Source organism: Falco punctatus (genome assembly GCF_963210335.1).
Source record: "Falco punctatus genome assembly, chromosome: 1".
NCBI lineage: Eukaryota > Metazoa > Chordata > Aves > Falconiformes > Falconidae > Falco > Falco punctatus.
In genome coordinates, this window is record NC_137580.1 from 50,537,073 (window position 1) to 50,559,680 (window position 22,608).

General features: G+C 39.8%; 2 protein-coding genes and 1 long non-coding RNA gene across 6 annotated transcripts in view; 1 reads left to right on the top strand and 2 right to left on the bottom strand.

Moving 5' to 3' along the window:
• Window positions 1–1,099, bottom strand: part of TBC1D14 (TBC1 domain family member 14) — a 70,564-nt gene extending 69,465 nt beyond the window's left edge. The window contains exon 1 of the mRNA XM_080373450.1: window positions 619–1,099. Within this exon, the coding sequence (XP_080229576.1) occupies window positions 619–661 (43 nt within the window). The 5' untranslated portion in view covers window positions 662–1,099. The remainder of the gene's footprint in view (window positions 1–618) is intronic.
• Window positions 1,100–1,433: 334 nt separating this feature from the next.
• On the top strand, window positions 1,434–10,346 carry LOC308057894. The gene is made up of 2 exons (XR_013925512.1): window positions 1,434–4,154; window positions 6,759–10,346. It is a non-coding gene; the product is annotated as an uncharacterized lncRNA (long non-coding RNA).
• KIAA0232 overlaps window positions 8,467–22,608 on the bottom strand; it is an 80,105-nt gene continuing 65,963 nt past the window's right edge. For all 4 annotated transcript variants that reach the window (XM_080373378.1, XM_080373380.1, XM_080373379.1 and 1 more), the window contains 3 exons: window positions 14,201–14,282; window positions 12,064–12,161; window positions 8,467–11,115 (listed from right to left, as the gene is read on the bottom strand). In XM_080373378.1, coding sequence (XP_080229504.1) covers window positions 10,936–11,115; window positions 12,064–12,161; window positions 14,201–14,282 — 360 coding nt within the window. In that variant the 3' untranslated portion in view covers window positions 8,467–10,935. The remainder of the gene's footprint in view (window positions 11,116–12,063; window positions 12,162–14,200; window positions 14,283–22,608) is intronic.

Here is a 22,608-nt window from a genome sequence, read left to right on the forward strand (position 1 = left end):
CCCCGGCTCCAGAAGCACTTTACCGGGCTTTTTTTCCTCCCCACCCCAACACTACAGAAAAATCTGTGGCCACGTTAAATCAGTAGCAGCGTCAGGAGAGCTTCAGCTATTGTTGGCTGTAGTTTTGCTTCGTCTTTGGGAACTGCCTGGGGATGTCGAGGGGGAAGTGAGGCAGCGCCAGAGGCTGGAGCTGCTGCTTTCCCGGGGCTGCGAGCCTGACCCCGCGCCGCCAAGGGCTCCCGGCTGGCAGCCTGCACTTAAACACAACAAACCGAAACAAAACAAAAACTGGACACAATAGCAAAAAAACAAAACAAAAAACAAAACAAAAAAACCAACCACGCAACCCGAAGCCTCGAGGAAGCGGCGCTCATCCTCCCCCGCGGTGTTTAACCCACTCGGCGGGGCCTCCTGCAACTTTTTCAGGCGGCCCCGGCCGGGCGCGGCGAGCGGCCGCCCCTCGGGCCCCTGCCCGGCGAGACCCCCGCTGCGGGGGCTGCTCCCGCCCCCACCCAACAGGTGCCACCGACCCCCCCCGGCCCAAGCGCGGCCGGGCCCGGCAGGGCTGCGAGCCGCCGCCCGAGGAGGAAGAGGTACGCGGAAGCTTTGACGCCTCACCGGGGTAGCGCTGCCCTCCGCCGCTCTCCTCATGCTGGGCCATGCCCGACCTGCCCCGCAGCTGCCGCGGGACTAGCAGGCGGCGGGCGGCTGCGGCGGGCGGTCCATGTCGCTCTGCGGTGCGGGCGGACGAGCGGCGGGTTCAGCGCAGGTGAGGCGGGGCGGCCGCCGCCCGCCGGGCGCCCTCTCCACGCGGCGCAGGGCCTCCCATGGCGCCCGCCCCCGCGGCGGCACGGCACGGCGCACACCTGGCTGCGGGCGCGGCGGCGGACTCCGCCGGCGGGACAGGCGCCGGGCTCCTACCGGGACGCTCCGGTCCCCGCGGCTCGGCCGCCTCCCGCCGCTCCCCCTCCCCAGCGCGGCGCTGGGAAGCTCCGCCCGCCGGGGAATGAGACGCCTGCGCGGTGGGGGGCGGCCGCTGGGCGCCGGGGCTGCGCGCCGGCCGCCATTTTGAATCGCCTCAGCGCGCCCCGGGTGGGGGGCACGGCGGGGCGCGGCCGGGACGGCCGTGGAGGAGGCGGTGGCGGCGGCGGCGGTGGGGTGAGCGCGGCGGGCGGAGCGGGCTGAAGAGCGGCCGGGCTTGGCAGGGGTCGCCCGTTCAGAGCGGTTCCGTGCCCCCCGCTGGAGGGGAGGCGGTGTTCGGCTGCCGGGCGGCTGCGTTACTGCCGGTGGCAGCGTGAGAGACCGCGGGGAGCCCGTCTGCGGCGGGGCTCCCCTTGTGTGCCCGGCTGCTCTGAAGAGAAAAACAAAAGTCAGTGGGGTTTTGCGTCTGGGCTGTGGAAGGTCTGGGGCATCAGGTTAAGGTGTTTCCTTACCTCCGCGCAACTGACCCGTAATGCCAGAAGTGGAGGCTCAAGGATGGTAATGGCTATTCTAGCGTGTTTGATTTATCTTTCCATTCTCTTTATTTTCACCTGCCGTCGCAGAGTGCTCTCTTCTGGCATTTGCACAGCGAACCCCGCGCACACCCCTTCTCCCTGCCGCCCCGCTGAGACCAAGGGGTTGCGAGCAGTCGGGACCTTAGAGGAGCAGTACTCAAGCTTTCTTGTATTTCGAATCGTTACTGCCCTTTTTTTTTTTTTTTTTTTTTCTTTTCCTGCCAAGATCATATACGTTTTGCACCTAGACTCAGTGATCATGTGTCTGGAATGGTAATAAGATAAAAGTTGTTCCCCATCTTAACTGAAGATGCAAGTACCAGCCTCTCATCGCTTCACACCTACGTCTGCCCTGAAGCTGCAAGCGTGACTGCAGCAAATGCAGAAATACCTGAACTCCTGTTAATGTAATTGGCTCAATATCAGGAAGAGCAAAGCCATGATTATTCAAGTTTTGATATGGGCAAGTTACACCTGAATAAATTGCGAGAGGCTGAGGTAAACTTACAGAAGTACTTGCCACCGTGACCCCATTAACACCAGTTCCGTGCTATCAAGATGAGAAGTAGGCACTGAAAACCTACCATCAACAAGAGTTACACCTCTGCAGATTTCTTCCTGTGACTGCATCAAAGACTGATAAATATCAACACCTACTCTGCTGGATTTCTAAGATGGGTATCAACATAAACCAATTAAGATTAGCACTAATTTCTCCATATCTTTCTTTGAAAATCACTGCTACCTCTGCAAGACAGCGTGCATGTTACTATTAAAAGAAGGTAAATAAGAACAAAACAGCTTTGAAGCACTATAAAGTTGTTTATACACAGGAGACGTACTGCTTTGCAGCATATGCTGTCCCTAATTCCTTTTTCAGTATTAACATTCGCCTCCTGGTTTTGAGAGTGGGAATCAAGTCTTCTCTTGGCACAACCACAAGAGTGTATTGTCATGGTATCATCAAACTTGGGTCAAAATTGTTAGGTTCCTAGGGTAAATAACAACATGGAAATACACCATCATGAAATCTGTAAGTCTGCAGAGTGTCTCCCAAGGAAATAATGATACTCCCATCTTCATAATATTATTTAGGCTGAAGAAACGGTTATAAAGTCCACTGCAGGGAATCTTTCAGCACTAGCAGACTGTAAAGTCCAGCTGAAAGTTTCAAGTCACACAAGGAGTTTGGCACTTTTTGAGTCAGCACTTATTTAAGGATAGTATTTTGCCTAACAATCATAATACCTTTCAGATTCCATTCCAAGTGATTTATTTTAGTTGATTTTTTTCCATTTTCAACCCACAGATGACTCTTCCTATTCAGCTGGTAGGTTTTTAGATACCCACTCACAACAACATCCTTACTGTTCTTTGCACTGAAGAAACGCAGAACAACTGGGGTCCCAATGTGCTAGGTGGTGAAAAAATACCAGGGTCAGCCTCAAAACGTTAACAGAAAATTACAGCCTAGTCAATATAAAAAGCCGAACTCTGTTGCATGTAAATGGCTACATACCTTGTGGAAAAGGCTAAACAGCATTTCTGGTGGTTGTGAGCTATGAGCAGAAGTTGAACTTTTGCATTAGCGGTTAGCATCAGTTCTGTTAAAGCCACTTCCACCCGAGATAACGTGGTTTCTGTCAGCAAGTATTACGTATTATAAGGCCTCTGTATTGGTAAAAGCTTAAGGGCTGTGACTAAACACAGTGTCACACCATTAATTCTCATGGAAGCATGGAATGTCCTAATTACTAGAAGAAAACTGACCAGGTATACCTACTACCAGGTATGGGAAGTATAAATGCCTAAGTGCAAAGGAGACCTTTAGCACCTTTGTTTTTCAGCTGTGCAAAATCTAATGTTCATCCAGAAGGGCACGCTGAGAAATCAAAGTCTTTCTGTTTTAACAGATGGGTTGCAAGTAAATCCTGAAAAGCATGATAAGAAGTTAGTTGTGGTGCTTACTCAGCATGGTTATCATCAGTCCTCTGCCATTGATTCAGTCAGGTAAACCTGTAAAATAATTTTGTAAAAATTCTAGGGACAAAATCCTGATGTGTTGTTCAAGAGTGTCTTGCCTGTGGTTGTTGTGCAGAAATGAAGCACTACATAGAGCAGTTTCAAATTGCCAACTGATGTTCACTTACTGGGCAAAAAACATCTATGTGGTCTAATAATAGATCATTGCTAGAGATTTTAATTTTTTGAAAACATTCAATCCAAAGCTCCATCATACAAACTCATATTCATGCCAGCAGAATTCAATATGGTGATTTCATGGTTATTTTGCAAGAAAGCATGAAGAGTTTGCGCTGTGTTCTGTCTCACTGATTTCTCTGAAATATACTACATATGAAAAAAGTATGCCAAGTAACAGTCCTTCATTTGATCCTTTAGAGTTAAGGAACAGAAGCGCAAGCTTCCCTCCTGCTGCTTATGCCTGTAGATGTGGGAAATAATTTTCTGCTTAGCCTTTCAGTTCTGTTTTGAAGCTTCAGCAATTTTGGAATTGATACTTTTAATTTAAATGTTTTTAAGAACTACATGGGAACATCTAGATTCATTCATCAGAAGCCAAGTATGATGCAAGCAGCTTTCAGAGACAGCCAAACAGCTTCATTTGCATCAGCTGTGCAGCTCCCTATCCATCTTGAGGTCGGTAACTCTCTGTCACAAACTAGAAGACATTTCAGTACATATTTTTTTCTCTAGTTAACCAAAGATGTGCATGTTGTAAAGGTATTAAATCATTGAATATTTGAATACTAGCTGACTAACAGCTCCTGCCTCCATTAACCATCCATGTAATGTAAGGTAGTTTTAGCTCGCACAAGCAAAAGTGCAAGTGTACCAAGTAAGTGCAGCAAATACTGCATAATCTCTGTTACTGTCCATCATGCTAAGAAGCAGAAAAGTTCTCTTTTGAAGGTAAGTATCAGAACAGAGATGAGACATTGATGTTTTTCCTCCTTGCTTTACAGAATTATTTGTATGTATGGTAAAGTAACTAATGCATGTTTGATGGCACAGAAGGCAACAATGAATAAATTCAGGTTTCTCCTGACTTGTAGCAATGATGATGATGATTTGATGAAAAATATCAATACCTCAGAAGCAAATGGTGATGTTTTTGACAAATGGAGAATACTATGCTTTTCATCACAAATTAATGTTGTTCTCACAAAACTAGTATTTGTCTCTTGCACATCTGTGTTTGCTAGCAGTCCATTTCCAGCACAGGCATTCCTACTAGCAGTGCAACGTCTATGCACCAAATCATTTTAATAGGTTTGGGATGAATCGGCAACAGCTGAAGAACATGTCATTTCATTCTCCCAAAAGGCTGCCGCCTTCTATAGGAACTTAAACCTCATAAAGGACGAGGAAAATGAAGCCAGTGTGTAAGTACCATTACTGTTAACCCTTCTGTTACCACTGGGTAAGAGCAGACTTCTATGGTTTAAGGTTCCCCTCCATGAGCCAGCAAGAAAATGAAGAGCAGGAAAAGTCGGGGACAAAAGTGTGAGACTTTCCAGCACATCTGAATTTATATTATTAAAACATAATGCATGTGACTGGATTGTTTCTATGTCTACATACTGTTTAGGAAAGACGAAATGAGCGATAAGGTGTGAGGGAGTAAGACTATACAAACTACAAATATTGCTGCTTGTATTAATAGCTCAGAACTGCAGAATCTTAAGTGCCCATAAATAACTGCTAACAGAATTTCCATCGTACTTCTGTTATGGGTCTTCACTCATCACTAAATCCTACCAGAGAAGGAAAAAAGGTTTTTATTATGCCCAGCTGCATAATGAAATGTTGGGATGCTATAGCAGATTTACTCTCTTAGTCAAGCACAATTTAAATTACATTTCTAAAAGCAAATAGATTCATTCTGTAACACAAAAGGTATTGCATTCAGCAAGTGGTAACTTCCTAGTGGATCTCATTAGGAAAAAAAAAGTACTGCGTTAAAAATTAGTTGTTGTCTAGAACTGATAATGATGAATGAGTCTAAGTAACATTCAATTTGGGCAGATAACAGATCCACTTATTATGTCTCTATGGATCTGCAGTGCTTCAAGGAATTTAATATTTTTGTATTGAATAAAATTATGAGAAAAATAGAGGAAAAATATTTTAGAAGCATGAATGACAATTGAGACTGTTTGAAGACTTTGGTGTCAAATAGATAAGGGTTCCAGAGTCAAAAGACTATGGGCTAAAACCCCATTACAAAGTGAAGACAAAAGCCAAACCAATACAAAAATAGAAGTTAGGAAACTTAAGAAAAAATGTCAAGAGAAAAAGGGAAAAATCCTACCAAAAGGCTATTGGGAACAAAAAGGGTGCTAACAGTTCTTAATATTAATTATTCCATGAATAAAGTAAGTATGCAAAAAAGAAAAGTTCATTACCAATTTCTGTCCCGTATCCAGAAAGGATCAGGGTGGCCTACTGTAGCATGTAGGGATTACTGAGGTGAGTCACTCTTTGGACAACGGGCTTAAAACACACACAAGCTGTACTTTTTTCAAACACAAGTTTGTGATCAATAAAGGAAAAAATGTGCAAGTTTTAACATCCCAAAGGCAACCCAATGGTTTTCTCTGTGAACTATGAATCAGTTTAATAGCCCTTCTGGAAATAAGCTGTTCCTGTGTGGGAAACAGGATTCAGAGAAATCTGGAGATCCCTTAGTTCCTCATTTTTCTTGAGGCAGGATGTATTTAGCCAGGCCCACCATAATTTCTGACACGTTTGTCTCATCTTTTCCTAAAAATCTCCAATGTGGAGGTGGCACCCCTTTTTGAGGCAGTCTATTGTAGTGCTTATGTACTTGCCTTCAGTACTGCTACTATACTGTAGTGCCCTTTGCTCGGGCATTTCCATGGCTACAAACAAGAAAAGCACTGAAATGAAAATGAAAACATACTCATCTACACTTTAATGGGCTTGATTGTTTAGATTGATTTTAGAAGAAATTCAAGAATTTGAGACTGCTCAATTCTGTGATACAAGGAGTTGCTATACTGACTGTGTCTTTTGTTTCCTTGTAGTGAGTAAAATCGATCTACACAGAACTGATGACCAGTTAAGCCTTCCTCATTAAAAATTTCTACAATCTTTATATGAAAAGCAATTGTAGCAGCATTATATAGCTGTTACCGCTGTTAATAAAAGTGGCCCTGCATTGTACCGAGAGGGTAATAAGAAACTTACTACTGCTATTGCACCTTCTTATGTTTTCAGATTAACTGGGTTCTGCAGTTGCAAATACATTACGGTGAGAGCTACGGTTCTTCCAGGACCTACACGCTGCCCTGCAGGAAGGCTGTCAGGTTGGAGAAGGCAGCGCACATGGAACTCTCTCATCCTAGTTTCTGTCCTTGGTGCGTTCTTTATAGGTGAAGCTATACACAGTGATGGAGGGCAGGAAAACCAATGTTTTGTTTCTTGGCAGCATGTCGACCCAGTGCCAGCTCTGCAGCTTTGTTCTGCCTTTTAATTCCATTATCATCACATTGGAACACAGAGGTAGCTCATAAAATTTCTAAGCACTTGCATGTTACAATACATTTTAAGAGCAACTTGAACAATGGAAAAGAGATCTTGCTGTATAAAGCTAAAATGTATCAGTTAAGTCTCATTTGTCCCAAATGCCTGGAGTCTTGTTGCTACTATTTCACAGGTCATAAAAGAAAATTATGTAAGATGCCATATGTGAAAGGTAGATGAAAGATTCATTGGGGATAATAACTGGTCCCAGCAGGAAAAGAATGAGTTACTGTCAGGGAATTCTGGGAAGACTCCCAGAGCTGCAGTACCTGTCCATGTATTTTGAACGGCAGACAGCACTCCCGTGAAGTCATCGTTTGACATGCGTTTAAAGCCTGCCCCACCACTGACAGATGCAATTGCTGCCTAGGACTAGGCAGTGTTTTTTGCACAACAGCAGCATTGTTTACATTGGAAACTAATTCTTTAGGATATGTGGAGTTAATATTGATTCAGACACAATAACTGAAAGGCCTGGCTGATTAAACAGAATTCTTATCAAGCATCTTCTGTAAACACAATGAAAATATACTCCTGCTGCTACATTTAAGAAATAATTACAAATAATTTATGCCTTTGAAAGTTTTCAGTACCAAGTTTAAAGCCTGCTAGATACTTACAAACAAAAGTATTCAGACACAGGCCTTACAGAGCAACTATTTTCCATTATTTCCCAAGGGTGTATTTACATACTGTTTTCATTGCATTTCTGGTTTAGGGGAGTCAGAATCATTCTGCATGGAATCCCAAGTCACTGTGGCTGTAAACTTACAGCAACATAATGCACGTGTCTCCACCAAGCTGAGTGTGAGCTGTGGAAAATTGAGTCTTTTTTTTTCCTTTTTATAAAAGGATGTCTGGCCATGGAGTTCATAGTGTGTATTTTCTTGTCACAGATGCAGTTTTCCTAAAAGTAGAAGTAAGATACTAACCATTTGATGGCTGAACACAAATTGAAAGCAGAAATAAACGTCTGCTATTTTAGATCCCACAGCTAGATAAAAGTTCTTTAACTGTTATGTGAGAGAGGGTCTGGGTTTGCTTGGGTTTTATTTTTTTTTTTTTTTAAAGGGGTCTCATGTTCTCTAAACATGAAGTTGTCATTACAAATTTATTTTTGGAATGACAGTATGATATAGTCTACAGAAATAATTAAGTGGGGCCTAAGCTTATTTTGTTTGCTTGTCTTCCTTTTTTCTAAAGAACACATGCAGTGTATTTCACTTTCCTCCCTTGTACTGAAAACAAATAAAAAAAATAGACTAAAACACTGTAGCACTGAAAAGGACTTCCAAATTAGATACCTCCTGCTATCTCTCCAGAATGTTTAATGCTTGACTGCCATGTTGTACCTAAGTTTTATATATGTTAACCAAAGAAAATGAACACACACGCCATCCAATTGTCCTTTTATATTTTTATTCGGTGTTAAGTAACTCCACAAGAAAACAAAATCAGTTACTCTGGTGTACGTGAAATCAGAACAATACAACCACTTGAAGCAAAAAGTAGAAACAAATTTCAGCCCAGGAATGGAAAACTGATACTTCAGTGCTATGGATATGCAATGCGCTTCATACCACAGTGCGGTTCAGCGTATGCCAACCTTTAATGCTTTTGTTGTTGTTGTTGTGTGTGTTTCTATCCATACAGAAAAACTAAAAACCACACTTCAACTCTTACTGAAAGCTTTAGAGCTTTAGCCATTAAACTATGAAAACAAGTAAAGACAATTTGTTATTGCCCAAGCTCAATGTAAGATTTCGTTTTCCCCAAAGGTGCTGGAATTATTACATGCCACAATGTAACTATGAGCAACACCTTTGTTATTTTTGAGCCCTTTCTTACCAAAGAAGCAGCTCTAGCCAAAATTAACTGAGCTGAAGTTTGTGTTTGAAATATGTCCATTTGGTCATTTCTTGTTCTCAAATGAAGTTCTATTCCATTCTTCACTGTAGTGATTTGAAGAATTTGTGTGTAAAGTTCTTTTTTACTTTCATGTTACAGTTAACTAGTTCTCAGTGCAGGTGCTAAACAACCTCTCAAGGAAGCTCCAGAAGAAAGTAAAATATACATAAATCTATCCAAAGTCTGCAAATAAATTAAGAAAAGAAACTGTAAAGTGTCAAAAATTTGCCGTATGAATACAAGCCCTAAAACATAGTCTATGAGGAGGACCAAAAGAAAGTCCCTGGGTAAGGACAAACCAAGCCAATTTGAAGTAAGGATCTCAACAAAAGTGTTGCACAAAGAATGGCACGGTTTTCCAACCATGTATTTCAATTCTTACATTATCAATTGAGTGAAGGCAACAAAACCCAGTTACTCAGAAAACCTTTCTAGCACAGAACATATTTCAAAGGCAGTTCAGCTCTCATTTCAAACGGCCGCGGTTCTCATGAGGTTTATTGCCTGTCAAAATTAATGGTTAAGCTTTTCAAGTCAGTATTGGACTTTCTGCACTTCCTGATGTTATAGACATGCTGCTATTGTATAGACTAGTTAGTTGTTGTTGTTTAAACTATGAGTTGGTAAAAACTTAGGATGTTTAGTTTTGCAAATATTGCTCCTCCTGGCTTATACATTTTGCATAATGTGTTAAAAGCACAAGGAGTTGATAGTCTTGTACAGATGCAACTTGACAATGTATTGACTAAGTTAACAAAATAAAATTTAAAAGCAAGTCACATAAAGCAACAATCACTACTGCAATCACACATGTATGTTGTAAGTCATCACCTTCCCTACCCCCACCCACCACACACATAACTTGCCCCACACATTCTCTCAGAAACACAAAATGAACTACGAGATTTACTAAATTACAGCCACAACAGCAGCTAACTGCAGCAGCCACAGGATTTCTTTCAAGTGAAGCACTGACCCTTTGCGTTTAAAACATTGAACACTCTGAGCATTTTAGGTAAGTTTCAGTCATTCAGGCTCAAGTTCAGTACAGGATGCTTTTGCAGGTTACATGAATGCCATCATCTGCAACAAGACAACGTTCTCATTCCTCGCCACAAAATTCACAACAATCCACACATCACCCCAGTGGTTTATTATTTTTGGTGTTACTTTTTAAACTTCTGCCCTGCATTGGCAAGTTGCTAAAAAGGACAAAAAAAAAAAAAAAAAAAAGAAAGAAAAAAAAAAGGGAAAATAAAAGCCCACATTGCCTCCATACCTACAAAAAATCCTTGGCTTCTCCAGTTAGCAAAAATACAAACCATGGTATCTTCAGTGTTGGTTTGCGGGAGGGGGGAATCATAGGATAGAAAACACAGTTTCTGTAAGTCTCTAAAGCACAACCCTGTTGTTCCTACTTCAAAGTTATGAGATTTACTGAATGAAGACTGGACAAGTCATTCATGCTTTTCTCCTGCATTCAGAAAGGCACTGATAGATTACAGTGTTAAGTATTTATCTCCCAGTTCTTAAAGAACAAAGCCTAATGTGCAGAAAGCTGAAGTCTCTGAATAGCAGAAGTAGTTGTAGACACTGCGATGCTAAGAAGATAGTAATAGTGGTAGGGCTACAGTTACGAATGAAAATAACTGCAATTAAGATGCAAAAAAGCAGTGGTACTACTAAGACAAGCACATGCACATCCATTCTTGATTTGACAACACAATCTAGTCTAGTTCAAATAGCCAAGAATTTAACAGTTTTTTTTGGGGAAAAAGAAAAATCTTCAACAGGACAGCTGTGTCCTCATCTATAAAATAAGCAAGAAGAGAAAGATAAATACACATCTGAATCCATTAACTGAAGAAGAAACTCAAGTTGTTGTTTTAGAGCTACAGACCCTCAAGAAGGATAGTTTTCCATCTCATGTTACTTTTAAATCATCTGTTCTACGCTGCAGTTTTTATAGTTGAGTTCGAGAAAAAAGCTCCTCCTCACACGGATCAGCCCATTCACTTCCACCTTCTGAAGCTGTGTCTTCAGAGCTGGAGCTATCACTGGAGTAGATCTTCTTCCTGAAGCCATTTGGTTTTGCCTCAGCATTTATATCATCTGCACATCTTGCTTCATAAACAGAAGAAACCTAAGGATTTAAACTGACAGTGTTGATGGGGAACAATACAGAACACGCTTGCTTTTTTCTGGGCTGGGAGGTTATATAGGTTTGCAGCTGTTCAAGAGAGATGACACAACTATGGGGTAAGTCCTCCTCTTTCCTGACTTAGTCCACTATGTAGAAAGGACTGCAGAACAGCAGGGAAAAAAGGCAGGGCTTTTATTATTTTTTCCTATTCCTTGATTTTAGGACTTGTAAAAAACAGCAAGAGGATCAAAAGTGAACTCAGCTGGAATGTGTTCCTATCACAGCTCACGTTAGAAGATTACCGTACAAGTTTTCTCTAAATTTGGTAGTAAGTATTAAATATCAAGACAACACAGCACAAATCTGACTAAGCTTCAAGCAAACCCAATATATTTTCAGCTGGATCAATAAAGCTGTAGCAAGCATGTCATGGTGCATGTTCAAGTGCTATCATCACTATAAAGTTTAAATCAGTAAGTGCATGTGTACACACAATTTTTTCCGTACAGAAAAAAAATCAGGGTTTTTTTGCTTGTAAGCAGGACAGAATTCAGCATACATTGTGTTTATGCCTTTAATTACTGGTCCTTTCTGCCTTCATAGTGCACATCAGCCCACTCTATGCTTACTGAAATTAGAAGTTGAGGAAAAGAAGTCTCATGTTTAACACACAGGACAAACAAAAGTGAAGCATTCCCAAAGGAAACTGAGTACGCTTAACTACCAGAAGTACAACCATCTGAAGTACAACACTATGAGGAATTTTCAGAAGAATGCTCAAGACACAGAGGAGATAAAAAAAAAAAAAAAGTAAAGAAAAGCTTTTGAAGGTTTTCATAGGAATTTCATTTGAGGCCAGACTGAAAACTGTGATGAAAGGAAAGAAGTAGTAGCACACCCTTACAAAAGAAGCAAAAAACTCCTCCCCCAAACCAACGACAAACTTACCATATTAAAATCTAAAAGATGTTCATCATCATTGGATATTTCCTTTACATCTGCAAATTCTCCTACACCATTCTCTCCCTTGGCATTTGTATAACACTCTGTGTTTGTGAGGTGTTTCAGAGGAAAAAGAAAAAAACAAAAAACCAGAATTGAGGAATACTATTATTTTACATAGAGAAGTATTCTTGAAATTCACATTCTAGGCCATGTAAACTCTGTGCCTGTGGAGGATTTTACAGCCTGACATCCTTAAAAGAGATAAGCATAATACCTTACAGAAGTTTCATCAAATCTTACCTGGATAATCAAATAATAAAAATAGAAGCTACTTAGTTAATGAAAACATCTAAAATAGTAAGGTACAAAGAGCAAGAATTACTTTTTAATCATAAATGCTTCAGTACTTCTGATACTGTACAGTGTTCCAAATCTATTTCTATGCCCATATAAAATATTCTGCAACAGCAGCCTGATCCTGACTGCAGCTCAAAAAAACAAGTTGACATGAATGACTGTGGTTTTTACTTACCAGAGTAAACTTCCATATATAACAGCATGCATCATATAAATATATATGGAACACATGCATCAATATCCATATATAAAAAATACCCATACATAAAACTGGATACAGCTAAAGATTTGTGAAACGATAAATTAGCTCTGAGGATAAAGCTCTGGTTTTGTTAAACTAAGTCTAGAAGAGGAAATCCTGGAACTATTCTGCTTCACAGAAATTCTGCCACTGCATCAAGCAGGTTCTGGACTTCACAGTATTTTATACTGTGTATTCTGTCTTCCTCTGACGAAGTAAGGTGGTGACACACTTGCAGAGTTATGCAGGTTCACCAGCAGATGTCAGCAAAAAGATTGCACAATTCACAGAACTTCAGGGATTACTCTGTAAAACACGTACTCAAGAGCGTGAGTCACTGCATTTGCTATTAGACCAGTAACATCTCTGCAATTGTCACTGTGAAAAAACACTCCACAGCTTTACGAAAGGACACTAAATATCTTTACTTTGTAAATACTGAGGTTTTTTTCTAATATGGGAGGTTCTGTGACCGATCCAGGAGGTAAACCTAAGTCCTGTAGGTATCAATCTATTCTCAAACTGTGCAAACACTATTTCTACAGTTGGGAGTGAAGTAAATTAAGATGTTCTTGAAAGTAATCCAAACTGTCCTAAACACCAAAGCAAGGGCATTTAGGCACCAAGAACATAGTTTAGTTGGTTGCACTTCAAGGTGCATGCCAAAATAGTTCACTAATAATTACTGGCCAATTTACTTCCAGATTATTAAGGAACCAGGTCTCTGATTAAAAGTTTTTTGCACTGCACCTCTACCAACAAAAAGCATCAGATAGCCTGTCAATCCGGTGTGCAGAATGTTGTTATTTAGCTTCTTGCCTTTTCTCCACAAAAGGTAAACTGGTACACAGGCAAAACCAAGCTGTCTTAATTCTTGCTTGTCCAGTGAAAAGCTGGGCTTGGGCCAGGTGTCAGATGCTATGAAATCTTAGGTGGCAACAGAATGCTGGAAGCACACCTGCTTCCACTTGCAAGCAGCCTGCCTACCAAGACTGGACTCAATCTGTGTGTGGGATAGAAAAATTCCCAGATTGTCACTGAGAAAGGAACGGCCAAGAAGCAAATCCCTTGTCTTCCCATCTTGACAGAAACTGCACACATTCACTGAGTAACTGGCATATTATTTATGCAAACTCCTAAAAGGTAATTATGTTTTCACATTCTTACAGAATTAGCTACGTAGTATTACACAGGTTGAAGCATGTTCAAAAATGTAATAAAGTATTTTCGAAGTCAGACATTAACGTTCTATTTACTTAATTCCAGGCTCTGGAATTAGGTAAATTTGCATACATTTTAAGACTATTTTAAAAGCACTTTCATTTAAAAACTACTTAAGGATGTTAGAGATCTCTTACGAATGTAACTGAAGCATCCCAGTTCTCTCTCGGGTAAGAGAACTCACTGTGGAAGTTTACTGGTTGTTTTTAAATACAGATAGTAGTTCCAATTCACCTGCAGCACTTCCAGTCTGCAACAAAAAGCATTTCATTCCAACGCAGGTGCAACAGCAAGGTAGTTCGAACAGGCATAGCTTCTTACCTTCACACTGTGATGCAGGAAAAAGGGGAGAATAGAGCGCCTTTTCCCACCAGCATTGCTTTTCCTGGCTGCCACTCATTCTCTGCAGATTAGTATTCAATATAGGAAAGCGTTTAGACAATAATCATGCTTCATTATGCCATAAATAATATACTTACATGTAAAGGAGGAAACTGGTATTACAACCAATTTGCTAGGTTTTACAGGTTTACCAATTTCTAATACTAATCGGAAAGGACTGTCAAACTACAACAGCAAATCCATTATCTGAACTCTCATAGGCAATATGAGCTCTACGCAGGGGCTCATACTTTGCCCACATACAGCTGTATAAATCCAGAGCAAAAAGATTAATTCCAGCACTACACTTTATAACCTAACTACAAAACAAGAGAACATTGAAACAACATTAGTTAACATGACAAACAGTTCAGTGCAAAACAAAACAGAAAACAAGGCAAACAACAGGCAACAAAATTTAATGTTTGAAGTCATCAACGGGATAACATAAAATTAAACTAGAGAATTAATGTGTCAACATGAGGAAAAACTGCTTGTAAGGATTAATAATGTCTTTATGCCAAAACCAATCTCAATCTACTCAATAAAAATGCCTAAATACTCTCTTCCCACCCTATTTTAAAACCTGAGAACATTTAAGGATGGAAAATTAATGAACCTCCTTAAAGTTCCTCCTTAAGCTATTGTAGAACCACACACCTATAGAACCTAGACTTCGAAACGCTTATTATTTAATAAAGAGAAGTCCCTCTCAAAGCAAATGAGCAACCCAAGAGTGCTGTATTCAGAAGCATGTGCTAGATTGAACTTTTTTATTGTGGAAATTCTGCTATAATGAATATTGAAGTTATCCATGCTGGTTTCCTCTCATAACACCAAGGAACAGTCCTTTCGGAACCACCCTCCAAAAGCTCAAACCCCAACTCCAGAAAAGGGAGTTCTTCAAAAGTTAAACCATAGAAGGAAGGAAAGCTCAAGGGTATTTGAAGCAGGACTTAATTAAAATGTGCATTTACAAATAAATTCAGTCATGGAAGCCTCACTCTGCTGCTGACTATAGATAGAGACATCTAAACTCCACAGGCACAGTGCTTTATTAACTTCAAAGTTTCTCACGTTGCTGGTGTCACGTCTGTGCACCTGATAAGCTGGATGATCCACAGCAAGTCACAAGCAAAGCCAGCTTGAGTCTGGCAGGGTGTAACAAGCTACAGCAGTCCTGCTACCCAGGCTAGGTCACCGCCAGAGCCTACATATCTGCTTCAGGATGGCTCAGTGGCTGAACTGATGCTGGCTGCAGGCTGCCTCAGCTCCTGTGTCCTTCCACCACTGCCTCAACACCAGAAGACTTGGAGAAAGCCAGAGACACATCTAGCTGAATGCAGAAACAGCTCAGCAGGACTTCAGTGCGAGCTCAGAGCTGGCCCTCTTGCTGTACACTGACCCTCATAGAATGACATGTGTTACTTTAAACCAGCATTAAGGTCAGATGTGTAAAGCAAAGTGATAAATGTAAAAAGACCCGCTATCCATACTAAAGCCATCTGATCGTTTCATTTGGGAGGAGATGGAGGATACAAGCTGATGCCCATTTATACATTCACTGAAAAAACACCATTTTTTCCTACAGTTGCTTAGATGTTTACTATAAATGCACAGTACGTCATCATAAAAAATTCTGTGAATTAAATACTCCTAATTAATAAATATGAAATGCCAATACCAGAACAGTACCACGACTTGACTTTCCTTTGATGGTGTTCTTCCCCCTTTAAAATGGCATTTTCAATTTATGTCTCCTCCCCCCTCACACATACTTACATATACTTCCAGTGTTCTATGAACATTTTTACTAAATTTTCCAGCTGCCTATCTAAATAGCTATTACGCTCAATGGTACTGGTATTAGAAGTTGCAAGTGGAAGTCACTCCTCTTTGGAACTATTCATATTTATTTGAGCTGTACTTAAAGTAAAAGACAATAATTCAAAACCTACTGCAATGCTGTTTCACTCCCAGACTGATGGATTTCCTTTCTTGCTTTACAGCTAGGCATATGGCAACTGAGGCTTCTCTTGGAGCCCCTGGTTGAGGTGATGCAAGATCACTCAAGGACTTCAGCATTCACAAGCATAAACACTGCTGTAACGTTACCGTTATGCAAGATTCTCCTGCCCCAAGTCCTGACTGATTTAAACCACAATTGTCTATGAATTTTAAGTAGTACTTGTGCAGTTACATACAGAAACTAAAACTCCAATTCTGCTTCTGTCCCCTTATTACCTCTCCCATACTGAGAGCTAAGCCAACAGCAGAAAAAAGTATTGTTAATGTTTGCTATTGTTTGCATAAGAGTTTGAAAGACTGAATTAGTTTCAAAACTTCAAATAGCATTTAAGTCTTTCATTGGCATCTAGCTCACATTTGTTCCTTCCAACATCAATTTATGTCTGTCTTCTCAATCTTCCTAAGAACTTCATACAACAGCAGGGCTGTCCACTTGGGTCTTTCATCCAAAATTTCACATGAAAAGAACAACCATTCCTTGCAAACATCAGTAAAAATACTTCCTAAAGGAATAAAAGCAAGTATTAGGTTTTTTCCAACTAAAAAAAAAAATCTACTGCTGCTTCAAAGATCAAATTACAGTGCAACAACTCTGTAATCTAGCTGGAGTAAAGTAGCTAACATGAAGGAGAAATTTTGTGAGTGTAGGTGGATAATGACCATATTAAACAGCATATTTGATCTCCAGCGTAACAACGGAAAAGCAATTCAGTGTTTTAAGGATACAACTGAATAAAAAAGAAAACAAGCAGAAACGTGAAAGACGTTTCCTGCTCCGTGAACGGTATTTCCTACAGCCAATGGGATTTTTCCTCTTCCACTCACACAAATATTTGAAATAAAGCAGCCAAGGAAGACTACTGTTCTACACCGTTTTATTGTATTGCTGCTTTCTTCAGAAGACTGCTATCGACAGCAAAACCCAATGCATTAGCTGATGAAGCCATACTATGAGAACGCAGCAGAATATCATATTATATTGATCTGGGGAAAAGGACAAGCTGCTTTGGTGAATACATTTCAGACTGGGTAGACGGGCCTAGCAGAATGAATTCCCAGGAGGAGCACTTTACTCTTTTGCTCGTTTTGCTTGCATAAAGTGTTCCATACTCACTACAGCAAGGGATGTATCCAACACCATGGTTTTCAGCTGTGAACAGTAGGCACCCTGGAAACAGCACATTTGAGCGGTACTGTTAAGTTAGCTGACAGAGCTGAAATTCTGTAGTTTCTGTGTGACAAGATACTATGCCAGCTTTTAGGACCATCTTTGACAGAGGCATTTAGGCAGGTGAGGAAACAATGGCTACCAAAGGTGGGAAAGACCAGGTCTAGAAGTATGAAACCAGAATTCAAGGAGAAAGACCCAGTCATATAATAAAGTGATAAACCTGGTACTGTCACATCTGCAATATGAAGTGTGATTACCTGAACGATAAATGCTGTGATGGAAAAGCCAAGGAACAAAAGGTAAGAGAAATCTGGAAGGGGCAGGAGGGTGGGGTTCCTTCCCCCTCTTCTTATGTATACAAGTGTATTAAAAGGCAAGTTCATATTGATAATTTTTTAAAAAAAAAACCACCACCACAAAAAAACTCAAAAACAGGAACCCCAAAGCATATTTTTTAAAATATTTTGTTAAGTATGTTAAAAAAAAAAAAGAATACCTTTCTCTTCAGATAAAAGCTTGATTGCTCATACAAGTAGTTCATTAGGAATTTATTTTATTCTTTCTTCTTGGCCGAAAATAACAGATCGTTTTATTTTGCAACCTCACATAAATTTCTCTGAGAGCAGTTAGGAATATGCAACACAGTTTCCTCTACCAAGAACTGGTATAAGATGTGCTTAAAAAAATCTTACTTTATCAACACTCTGCACAGGGGGAAATATTAGTGTGATTATTTTTTTTTCTGTTCCTCAGCTAACAATTTTGTATGAGTTGGCCATAATTTTTATTGATTTCCTTGCTTCCATCACAGGTTTTTCCCTACAGTTACAGACAAAAGTCCACAGCAAGTTCATATGGAAGATTAGTCATTTGCTAGTTAGAAATGTTGCATTGGTCAGAACTTTATTCTTCAAGCAAAATTTCTGCAAAACGTATTCTCAGAGCTGGGGTCTACAATTTTAAGGACCATCTGCCTGAGGATCTCGAAAAGAGGGCGCTTCCAGTATTTTATGAAAAAAAATATTTAATTTTCCAGCTACCCATCTAAATAGTTATTATATCTCATCTAAATTGATATGCCTTTCAGAATAGACTATTCGGGCATCAGATACTCAATGCTGGTGTTTTTTAATTAGTATTTCTCCTCTTTCAGAATGCATGCTGACAAGGATTGAGGCAGTGACGAGAGTTTTGCAGAATCTGAACAGAATAATGACTAAAGACTCATAAGTTCTGAGTATTATTTGAAGTGTTACACTTAACAGTTTCATAACCAATCACAGAAAAAAGTAAAGTCATATTAATCTCTAAGTACAGATTTCCTTGAATCTGCTCTGCAGCCCCTATCAGAAAGAATACAGGAAACTCACGAATAATTCAGAAGTCAAAGCAGCAATAAACCCATTGAGACTCCTTCCAAAAGATCCGTTTGTAATTTTAGTTCACCTGCTATCCAGGAAAGATACATGTGGCTCAAGAAGCTAGTCACAAATGAACAAAGGGAATAGAGTCTAGACTTTATATTCTTAAAACCTACTTGGCAGTCACCTAATTCTCAAATTTCACTGAAAATGTATGTGTAAGGGATGCTATAAGATCATCTAGTCTACTCTTGCACAAAGCTGGAATCAGCTAAAATACACTATTCCTACACTCTAAATCTCTTCAAGACAGAATTTCTATTGCTTCCCTAAAAATAACTGATCTCCATAGTAAGTAATTTTCTGGTTAGAATTCTTATTCAATTTCCCTTGCTGTGATTTAAGGTCATTACATTCACTTCCTTTGTGTTTACCAGAGCCTACAGAAAAACACAGCTTTTTCCTTATTTCCTGTAACTATCAACATGGCTTCTGCAAAACTTCTGGGTTCTTCCTCAAGTTTCTCTTGTTTTGAGATAAAAGAACCCCAGTTCCTTCGCTCTGTTTTCAAAAGTAGTGATACTTGTGTTGCTCTCCTCAGGACATGTTTCCCGATGCCTACAAAATCATGCGACCTGAACAAGAGAAGCAGTTAGTTTTCCTTTTGCACTAAGGAACTTAAAGAAAATAAATTACCAGAGCTCACTGAGCACTGTTCAGTTATCGGAGGATTTTTTCCAAGCCTCATTGCTACCTATAATCTATAATGATCATATTAAACTGTGCATTTGATCTCCAGCATAACAACAGAAAAGCAATTCAGTGTTTTAAGAATACAACTGAATAAAAGGGAAAACAAGCTGAGCCCACTACTCCAGCTGAAGACTTTCCAGCTCCAGCAGAAGCAACTACTTCCCCTCATAGAGAAGGGCATTCCTACTTATGTATCACAATATTGCTATCTTTTGCAGTGTCATTCCTGATTTATGCTCAGCTTATGATCTGCTTGAAGATGCTTTTCCGTTTCATGTCATTTCCTTGCCTGTCACTCCTCATACTGTGCTTGTGAAGAGGATTATTATGTTCTTTAGAAATTTCTATTTGGCCCTGCTGGATTGCATTTTATTTTTCAGAATGTTTCTCCAATTTAACCACCTTTTTAATCTAATCCTGTCTTCCAGTGTAACTGCAGAGCTTCTCAGTTTGGTAACATCAGTGATTTTCATAAACATGTATTTTATGTCCCAGGCCAGAAAAACTAATCATCTCCCTTCTCCTCTAGTAAGCCACCAACTCTTATTTTGAGAGTGCAATCCTTTTGCCAAACCAATACTTCGAAAGTTTCTCAGTTTCTCGTGCATCCGTGATATTTATAGTCTAAAACATTTCTTTAGGGAATTTAAGAGTCACTAATGATACCCCAGGTTCCATTTTCTTCTTTAAAAGGATGGAAATGTGTTTGCCTTTTATATATTTCCTATCTTTTGTGTGTTCTACTTGGCTTTTTTCAAATTAGTTGCTGCTCCTCATGATATTTAGCTGAATATTCGTATGACTATCTGAAACAGTGTAATTCTTCTGTACTACTCCTTTGCTTAATTGCCTTTTCACAAACAATTCAAACAATAAAATAAAAAAAAAAAAGCACTAACCAATACTTTAGACATTATCTTTTTACAGGTTTCCAGGCTTGTTAGTCCTGTCTCTCAGAAATAACCTTCAGTCACTTTTCTGTTTCTAGTTTACTTCTAGGGACTTTCAGGTATACCAAATTTTTATTTTATTGGCTTACTTTAAACCTCAGTTTTTTCCTCACAATTTTTATACTGTCATTATGAACTCTTATCTTTTTAAGGTCCTCTCATACAAGATACTTTCACCCTTCAAAATCTCAGCAAATTAATGTCTTATTAAATATCAACTTAGAGCTCAGATTCTTTGTAGGTGTTTTCACCATCTGCCATGATCACCACTTACCAAGAACTATCCAGACCAATTCTTTCTCAGACAGCCCCAAAATTACTCTTTTACAATTATGTCCTTTGTTTTGTGCTCTTTAAGGTTTTTCCCACTTGATTCTCCAGATTTTAAAGCACAATTCAGACCCCTCTGAATTTTTTGTCCCTCTTATCACTACCTAGGTTTATGGCAGGTTACCTCCTACACTACTGACCTCAGAACCAATGTATGTAAGGCACCCCCCTTCCCTCCCTCTCTCGACAGCCCTTCCTAAAGGGGTTAATACACTTACACTGCATTACTCCAGTCAGGCAAAGTTCCCTACCAAATCCGATAGGCCAATTAAGGCATGAGATCCATAAACATGTTTCTTGCCAGTAAAATTTCCTCATCCCCAAACGCATTGTCCTAGGCATGTTCAGACCTTAAAAGTTTGGTACCAATCCCAACAAAATGCGCAAGTCCCTTCATCTATCTTAAGGACGCAATAGTATAAGCACTCTTAGGCCACACCCACTAGATTAGAGCCCATATAAAATTTGGTGCCAAGAGATTCAGCGTTGTTGTATTCAGAAGACCATTAACTGGACCAGACCGCATACTTACCTGTGACTCCACAGCTAAATGTAAGAGCATTTACTTGGAAGAAAAAGGAATGTACTCCAGGGGGTAATTTTTGTGGGTTTTGTTGTTGTGTTTTTGCAGTGTTTTGGTGGGTTTTGGGGTTTTTGGTTTGGTTTTTTTTTTTTTTTTTGGGGGGGGGGGGGGTTGTGGGCAGCAAGGAGGGTGGACAGTGGTTGAGGGTGTTTTTTGGGTTTTGGCTGGTTGGTTGGTTTTGTGGTTAGCTTTTTCTCTTTTAATCTTAAGGCTAGATACGTAATTATCGTACACTTTTGAAGAACTTCTGCAGGAGCTATCAGCAAATTCCTGCTGCAAAATATGCTATAATTTTAAAAGAAGTGCTCTAATATAGCAGGTAAGTGGGAGGAAAGTGAACCAGATTCTCCTATAGTCTTATAAATAGGAGTTATTCAAAGGTGGGTGTGTTTGCGCAACACGTATATAATTCAAGTTTATGTGATGCAAAACAGAATGTGTTACTATTACACTGTGGTTTACATTAGTATTTTCACATCCATTATTTATGTAAAAATATTGGACATACCTCAGAACACAACTCAAACTTTATGTTAGGTAACAGTGATTTAAACAGTAACTTTAATTTTTGTCGTAAGACAATAAAAGGAAGAATGGAAGTTTCATTTTTAAAAAAATCTTTACAAATATTGATCTATACTAACAAGTCAATTCCATTAGCCTCTAATCAAGTTATTTTTTTTTTTTCCTGTGCACATACATGTGGAGTGTCCAGGAAGGATGTTTCTCCTAAACTGTTCTAATTCTAGGTATTTTATATTGATTTTGTTTAATGCTCATGAAAATAATCAGTATCACTCATAAAAAAATAAAATGTTCACACACAGAAGACATACTTGCGCGACACTTGCACCCCTTCCTGCACACGATATAGTCATCTTTACTGATTACTTACTTCATAACCAACATACTAGAATTGTTTTAATGCTTAAAAAAAAACCTCTTTCACAGATAGACTTTACAATAATACATTCAGATAAATATTCTTGAGCCAAATTATCCTCACAAGCACGCTAATGGCTCTTAGAAAAACAGGGTGTGCGCACATCCTCGTGAGACACACTAGATACAGGAGGGCTAGTTAACCCAGTCTTTCTGAGTTCAGGTGTAATCAGGCTCCTCAAACCCCCTAAAAAGAGCTTGATTGCAAACCAAATTGGAGTCTAGACTGC